The sequence below is a fragment of the Anneissia japonica genome, unplaced genomic scaffold (genome assembly GCF_011630105.1).
Source record: "Anneissia japonica isolate Jap-2015-1 unplaced genomic scaffold, ASM1163010v1 scaffold670_len1213532_cov191, whole genome shotgun sequence".
Lineage (NCBI taxonomy): Eukaryota > Metazoa > Echinodermata > Crinoidea > Comatulida > Comatulidae > Anneissia > Anneissia japonica.
Window position 1 is genome coordinate 452,751 of NW_022693499.1, and position 8,662 is coordinate 461,412.

At 34.4% G+C, this 8,662-nt stretch overlaps 1 protein-coding gene across 1 annotated transcript in view; it reads left to right on the forward strand.

Moving 5' to 3' along the window:
- Window positions 1-5,504, forward strand: part of LOC117100784 (amiloride-sensitive sodium channel subunit gamma-like) — a 10,107-nt gene extending 4,603 nt beyond the window's left edge. The window contains exons 4-9 of the mRNA XM_033240601.1: window positions 371-534; window positions 755-956; window positions 1,622-1,694; window positions 2,478-2,535; window positions 2,999-3,076; window positions 4,924-5,504. Of these exons, the coding sequence (XP_033096492.1) occupies window positions 371-534; window positions 755-956; window positions 1,622-1,694; window positions 2,478-2,535; window positions 2,999-3,076; window positions 4,924-5,121 (773 nt within the window). The 3' untranslated portion in view covers window positions 5,122-5,504. The remainder of the gene's footprint in view (window positions 1-370; window positions 535-754; window positions 957-1,621; window positions 1,695-2,477; window positions 2,536-2,998; window positions 3,077-4,923) is intronic.
- Window positions 5,505-8,662: the final 3,158 nt, after the last annotated feature.

The following is an 8,662-nucleotide window of genomic DNA, read 5'->3' on the forward strand; positions in this document are numbered from 1 at the left end:
GAATTATATTGTACGCTTACCCCAACCACACGGCAACTGCTCAAAAGCTGTCTCTTATACACATCTAGATGTGTATAAGAGACAGATATATATATATATATATATATCCACTGTCATTATGTATGGTTATTGTACTGATATCCACAGGTAATGTTAAAATTAAGCAGTTACAATCAATATTGAAATATTTCAAGAATACATATACAATATTTCCTAACTTCTAATTTTGTTCTCAAATTAGCATATGATGAGTAATTTTATATATTTTAATGTGAATAAATAAGCTGATACGATGAAGCAATACTGTCCGAAAATTCTGCTTTTACACTGCGTGCTGTAATAATCGTGAATGAAACACTTTCCATTGTAGGTCTGCAATTGACTCTTTTTGTTGAACAACCCGAGTACATAGGACTGTTCTCCCATATGTCGGGTGTACGTGTATCTATCCACAATACTTCTGTGGCTGTTTTCCCGGAAGACCATGGAACATTGGCGCCAACTGGAATGGCAACATTAATCGGGATAAAAAAAGTAATTTATAAATTTTACTCAAAAAGTTGTTCATAGGCTAAATAATTCTAATAAAGGATGCTGTTGTATAAACAAAATATTAAGTTTTCGTTATAACCACCATCATCATTATATTATTTCTATTATTTTTAAATTAATAATTAGAATATAGTTTATTGTAATTATTAACATACCGTAATCAGCATTAAATTATTAATATTATTATCATCATAAAAAACAGAATTATATTGTACGCTTACCCCAACCACACGGCAACTGCTCAAAAGGCAAAGATATTCGATTTAATACCCAGAATGCTGGGTACTCTCAACAACTCTGTATACAGTCATGTTTGCAAGAGGAACTACTAAATAAGTGCGGCTGTGTCACTGAAATTGGTCTCGAGGAACATGCGCTTTGTAGTTATCTGGATTCAACACAACGTAAGTCATAAAAAAAAATACTTATTGTTAGGGAGTGATCATTCTCCGTCTGTGTTGGAACGATTTGTAAATGTGTATGCTTGTTATGCTTTTTATACTTTTTACGATGGCATCAGGAAGATATCATAGGAATGACATTGTTGTCTTATCGAATTCGTATAACACTTGCAAAAAAAATTCGCAAATGATTCGGGTGAGAATCCAACCCAAGACCTCCAGATAACTAACCTGGTTTCATAACCACTAGACTACCGAGATTGCACTTTAATGACTACTGTTGAATTCGATTCCAGAGATCGTGGGTTCGAGTCCCACCTGTATCATTTGGGAACGTACTGAGTATTCGGTACAAAATATTACTCCTATGTTTTATACTTACTGCAAGATATTTATTTTCTTGGTTGTTAAATACTGTATATTTCAATTATTTATTTAAATTGTTGCATATTTTGTATTGTTTGTTTATTTTTGTCTTCGTTTGTAATTTATGTTCACTGATGTTTTTACTTACTTTTTCGTTTTTACTGGTTGTGATCATCTATGTTTGCTGGTGTTTGTCAGAGTTTTTGCGATTTTGAAGAAAGTTACCGTAAGGGATGAATGAATTTTGTCATCAAAATAACATGAACCCATAATTTGTATTTATACTTTTACACATTTGGTAGAATTGTGTCGGCAATTGATCGATTCATTATACAATGATGATAAACTCAACTGTGATTGTCCTGTTGCCTGCAGGTAAGATACAAGTTCTGATTTATTGAAACTGATGAAAATATAATCTCTCTAAGTAAACATTTTCGTATCACAAGCAGTCTTATTGGAATTTTTTTTGAAATTTAATTCAAATTTTTCAGTAGCAACTTATTATAGTAGATTGTGTGCGCTCTAATGTTGGGTTTTGGCGTAGAGCTCTTTATAAATGCCAATTATTAATAATGGTATTATTATCATAATGACAACTTCAGAGCCGTCGGAACCGCACCGGCCGCACCGGCTTTGACCGGACTACTTTTTCTATTAACTATTTAAAATGTTGGGGGTTGAAGTCGGCTAAACTGTATTCACTAAACAAAGGTATACGGGTCAAGCCGGCCCTGATTACTTGCATTCTAAATTTGAACCACTAAAGTGAACATCCATTTGTCTAAAGTATCCAATTGTCATATTATTTCCCGGCAGAGTGTCATTTTTTTCAACCATCTCGAAATAGAGGGTCGGCATTTCAGTTTTTTTTTTACAACGAAAACTATTTTTTAATGAGCTAAAAAGGCTAGAATAGGCCTATCTTGCCACGGTAGCCGGCGATGCGACAGTGTTATGTGTTCGTTATGCGCTTCAATATACATTAAAAAATGGTCTTTGTTGTATTTTTGTGTATTTCCTACTTTTAAGGCAGAAACAAATTAGGCCCTATTGTTTAAAAAAAACAACTTTTCCTACCGTTTTTTTTTTTTTTTGGCCATGGCCGGACCACTTACGACGGCTATGCAACTTGATTCATGTTTTTTTTTTTTTCAGTGAGACTAATTACGTAACATCATCATCTAATGCTGTGTGGCCGTCAGAGCGATATGAGGTATGCCATGGTAATGATATTGTTAGCATTAATATTAATACTATGATCAAACCATATAGTGTCCAGTGCGGATCCAGAGATATCCAAAAGAGAGTGGGGTGCCGTAGAGAGACAACACTACCATAGCGGGTCCGGCATTCACGTCCGGAAATAATCTCTGAGAGGCGTTTTGGGCAATCCTAAATCCTTTTTTACTTTCCCCCCTAAATCCACCCCTGTACTGTAGTGTTGATTTGAACCGATTTTGCTGTACGGGGGCGGACTTATAGTTGTTACTTTAAATTTAGTAGACTAGATGTTCATAACCCTGATGAAGAACACAGTGCATTTTCCATCTTGTGTAAACAAAATAAAAGTACCAATCCAATCACATATACACAGACGTAGCAGCCCAACTAAAATTACATGTGCACATAAGGTACAACATAATGTTTTTCTGTAAATTTTATTCTACCTAATACAGGAGCATCTGTGGATACGGCTTGCAGACAAGAACAAAAAGGTTAAGCGGTTGTTAAATAGTGTTGAGACTACAAGGTTAGCAATATAAACGAACATTGTTTTGATGTTAATTACCACGTACGGTACAAGGGCGTCGATCCGTGGTTGAAAATGGGGGGGGGGGACGAAATGAAAAATGAGCCTTGGTTGGGGACCAGGGGGCAAAGCCCCGGAAGCTCTGGTGCATATAGCCTTTTAATTGATTTTAAGCAATGCAATTAACATTTATTTCCATACGGAATTTTCAAAATATCCAGTGGCGGATCCAGTAATTTGAAATAGAGCTGGGCCCAGAGAGGGACTTTTACAGATGGAGAGTGTAAACCACCTCAGCCCCACCATGGCTGGGGCTCAGGCCGCATTGGACCTAATAGGATTCATAAGTGGAATATATACAAAATTTCAAGAAACGATCAAAAACAATATAAAAAGAGAACAATAAACGAGAAACAACGACGATAACGAAACCTTTGGAAAACAAATCAATACAAGGACTACAGAGTAAACTAAGATAAAGATATTTACAAGTATTTACAAATATTATATTAGAAAAATATGGATTAATAATAAATAGCAAAAATAAGTGGAATTAAGATTTGGTAATAAAATATGTACAAATTTACGAATTTAAAAATTTGGTAAAGTGGAAGAAAAATATTACAAAAGGAAAATTTTCGAACTACACAGCCGACTGGTAGACTGAGTGTGACGGGCCTAAATTAAACGGATGTTTTTTCATTTTGTTGTCTCTCTGACCTTCAAAATGAAATTAAATTTACGTAGAGCATCTTGGACTCCCAATAAACACAGGACGGTGATTAGGTTCGCTATTGTCATTCATTTGCCTTTTCTGCATAAATGTATATTTCATTCATTTCATAAATAAATAAATGTAATCGCTAAGCCTCTCGATGGTCAGATTCGGTTCAAGTTAGGATTTACATAACGATGTTTGAGGACGTCAAGACTACAGCTTAGGGAGCAGCGTAGCTAGGGGAGCAGCTTAGCTCAGTTGGCTAATCTGGTGGTAGCCGTGGAGATCTCTAGGTCCCGGTTCAATTCTCATCGCTGCTCTCCTTGTGTTTCAGCTGGAGGGCTAGAACACCAGTTACAATAGCGCATCGTCTTTCGGATGAGACGTTTAAGCCGTTGGTGGCCATGTGCAATATGGCCCATGTGCACGATAAAAATCTCTGTACGGGGGCTGACTTATAGTTGTTACTTTAAATTTAGTAGACTAGATGTTCATAACCCTGATGAAGAACACAGTGCATTTTCCATCTTGTGTAAACAAAATAAAAGTACCAATCCAATCACATATACACAGACGTAGCAGCCCAACTAAAATTACATGTGCACATAAGGTACAACATAATGTTTTTCTGTAAATTTTATTCTACCTAATACAGGAGCATCTGTGGATACGGCTTGCAGACAAGAACAAAAAGGTTAAGCGGTTGTTAAATAGTGTTGAGACTACAAGGTTAGCAATATAAACGAACATTGTTTTGATGTTAATTACCACATACAAGGGCGTCGATCCGTGGTTGAAAGTGTGTGGGGGGGGGGGGTATATAATCAAATGGTAGAAACAGTGCTTGAATAAAGGAACAATGATATAAAGATCGGAACGAGCATAGCCCATTAATAGAAAAGCTCCCATGAAGAAACTGAATTCGGGATCTCTATAGATGCAACAAGAGTGTTATACCATTAGACTACACATTTGCAATCCAGCCAGGACACTTCTGCAAACACCTAATAATTATAATATGCGACCCCAACAGGTGTTACCGAGTGCTCATATCTGTATCTAAAACAGGTTCTACTTGTCATCCACATTATACCAACTCCATTTTTGGGGGGCAAATCTAAATATTGATGTAGTTGTATTCCTTAGTTTTTCTCTCTCTCTCCAATCAGATTTCCGGTATCCTCGGAGCGTTTGGTGGACTCCTAGGCTTATACGTTGGAATATCAGTCATTACAATCACCGAAGTCATCGTTCTTTTGTTACAGTCCATTGTATATTTTATCAAACGAGCATTCTGTATGAATAAAGTACATCCATTTATCAACAAGTAAAAATTATAATGACAACAAGAACGAAGAAGCTACCACAATAAACGAATGATAATTACAAAAATTAATTCTAAACCGTCCATATAGACCGAAGATTAAACCTTAATGTTTTATTCATTGTTGTTCATAAGTATTAGTTTGGTAATATGGTATTTATACAGTATATCTATTTAGGTATAATATGTTTGATAACTAGATAATACAATGAAATAAATATTAATTAAACGCATCGTACCATAATACAGTATATGCGTATTTTATATGGTCACCTCTAATTCCGAGACCCCTCTAACGGGAGACAAAGTTACCACATATCATATGTTTTATTCGTTGTTGTTCATAAGTATTAGTTTGGTAATATGGTATTTATACAGTATATCTATTTAGGTATAATATGTTTAACTAGATAACACAATGAAATAAATATTAATTAAACGCAACGTACCATAATAGAGTATATGTTTTATATGGTCACCTCTAATTCCGAGATCCCTCTAACTGGAGACAAATTTACTACATATCACTCTGAGCTGACCCTAGTTCTGTGAATCTCTAATATAGAGACCGAGGACGCCTTTTTTAAGTTCCAAGAGACGACAAAATGACTTCTAAAACAAAACCATTTTTGGAAGAAAAAGTAAGCAAAATCCCTTTTTTAACAACAAATCATTGACAATAATGTGTATTGAAAATATTGTACTTATTTAATGTTTATCAATAAAGAAAATGTTTCCAAATATCTTTGACTTAGAAGAAGCTTATTATTATTATTATTATTATTATTATTATTATTATTATTATTATTATTATATTGATTATTATTATCATCATCATCATCATTGTTATTACTATTTGTTATTATTTTATAGGATTTATATAGCACACATTATCCATAATTTTGTCGAGAGAGCACTGCTTTTTCCAGTTTGCGGGTGCCATTACCAGGCATAGAAGTAACTATTCTTAAACTTCAAGTTCAAGTTTTCAAGTACATATTTATTTCACAAAACAAAACAGATTATATATAGGCCTATATATATATATATATATATATATATATATAAAATAAAAATATCTCAATTTTTTGTGAAACAGTGCTCAATCCCACTGAAAAATCTATCTTTAAATGAAAATAGATTATTGTGAAAAAGGTAATGCACTGTAAGCAAGTTTTAATTGTGGGGTCCTGAACATAAGAATGTGTCCAATAAATAAATTTTAATTCAAAGAGGTGACAAATCAAAATATATAGTATAATAAAATATAATATAGGCCTACATTAATATAAAAAGTATAACAGATAAGTACCAGTAATTCATGTGGTGGAAGAAACTAGATACGAATGTAATTTGTATTTAAAAGTATTAATATTATTAATTGCTCACCTCAGCCTCAACCATGGTGAATTAGGCACCTTACCTCCATCCCCACCCCGAGATAACTTGCTACATTTAGAGGTGAACGATTCCAATTGTTTACTTCTGATCATGTAGGCCTACATTGTTCTAATGGTAAAACCATGAAAAAATGAATTTCTGTTTTTGTTAATGAAACATAGGGAAAAAAGCAGTCACTCAATAGAGTGCGTACTCCGCCCTGTGCCTGAATATCAACAATAAGCCGTGTATGGCCGTGTATGGGCGAAACTGCAGCATTTCCTCAACAAAAAGAATGGAATTGCTCATTAGTTGTTGCGTAATCTGGCTAACAGACAGAAAAAAGACAAACGTAACAGTGAATAGGGCCTACATAACCGCCTCGGTGGCGGTAGTAAAGAGTATATTGATTGACAATTGATTGATTGAGTGAAGTTTTGCTTAAATAATTTGATCAAAAACATTGTTATACTTCAAAGTATTAATGTATATATTTTTTATATTTTTTTATTTATTTAATTTACAGTGCGTAAAAACTGCCAAACGATATCGAGTAACGACCGGTGCAACAGTTTTTAAATTTTTTTCTTAAATTTTTATTGAATCGCTTAACAATCTCATGAAATCATCGAGCGATTCTGAACTTTTTATTAAAGTAGTAAGCTTGTTCCACATGACAACCGCACGGCAGAAAAAACTGTATCTGAAAACATTTACTTTCGACGATACCAGTGAGTAATTACCAGAAACGAGGAAACGAGACTGATAACCATGAACTGGCTTAGAAATGTAATCAGATAAATTTATAGGAATTTGCTGGAATTTAGCTTTTGTGAATGTAACAATATCGTTGCTTTCCCTACGTGATTTAAGTGATTGGAGTTTAGTCGCCTCCAGTCGCATTTCATATGACATTTCTTTAGCATTTTCATAACCAAAAATCATCCGTGTAGCATGGCTTCGAATCTTTTCAAGTTTATCTATATAAATCATATTTATCCTCACTCTTAAACTTTTTAAAAATACACTCTATACCAGTAGCCGACAATAAATGAGTTTAATAAATAGATTGATTGGTTGTTTGAACATTATCATTATTGTTCAAAATGTTTAATAAAACAAAATAAATTGAAACCAGGCACAGCACAGTGTTACACAAGTTTTTTTAAATGAGCGACTGCTGGCTGACTGGCTGTCTATCGGAGCCTACTACCTATACATGATATTGGAACGTCGTTGAGCGCGTTCGGCAGTATTTACGTTTTTTCCGAAGCTATATTTTTGGTAGTGTACTCAAAGATAATAAATAACAAAAGATAGAGCAGCTTCCCAATATTATAGTGGAACACCGGTTCCAAAGGCATTGTGTGTACACGGAGAGCAAAGATCTTATAAACACAAGATAGCGTTCTCCGCGATTTACGCGTGCAAATTCTGTAATAACGCATGAACGGCGCCCTCTTGCAAAATTGAAAACTTTTGAACCTTGACTGCTCTGACCATAGCCTACGCAGCGCGACTTTACGTTTACGCGTAACAATAGAAGCGTCCGATTTACAATGCGCCCTCTCTTTAGAACATACTGTAAGCAAAGATCTTATAAACACAAGATAGCGTTCTCCGCGATTTACGCGTAACAAATAGAAGCGTCGGTCAAGGTTCAAAAGTTTCCAATTTAGCAAGAGGGCGTCATTCATGCGCTATTATCAGAGCCATAGATAGAAAGAGTTGCGACATTGAGATTTTAGAAGCCATTTTGTTTCATACGCGATGCGCGTTCTGTGTCTAACGTGATGTGCGTTCCTGTGTATAACATTGTATAAATACTTAACAGCCTCCTGTATAGTTTAATTCCATTTAATCTTTTTAGCAGTCGAATTTCATGTAACTGTATTTATAGATTTTTCTTTTAATGATTTCACTACTTTATATCCAATTTCATATTATAAATACTGTAATAATTTACTATTTTTATGCAGTTCTTTAATCCTCGCCGATAGACCGAGAGAGCCCCCTCGATGGCAAGCATTCTTTAATTAGGCAATTCTGCCATATAGACCCTAAATTAGCTCCTGTTATTTTTGCAAAATAAATGATATGTGACGACTAGCAAAAATTTATTAAATATGTATATCAAAATGTAATTAAAATCCGATAGGGTATATATA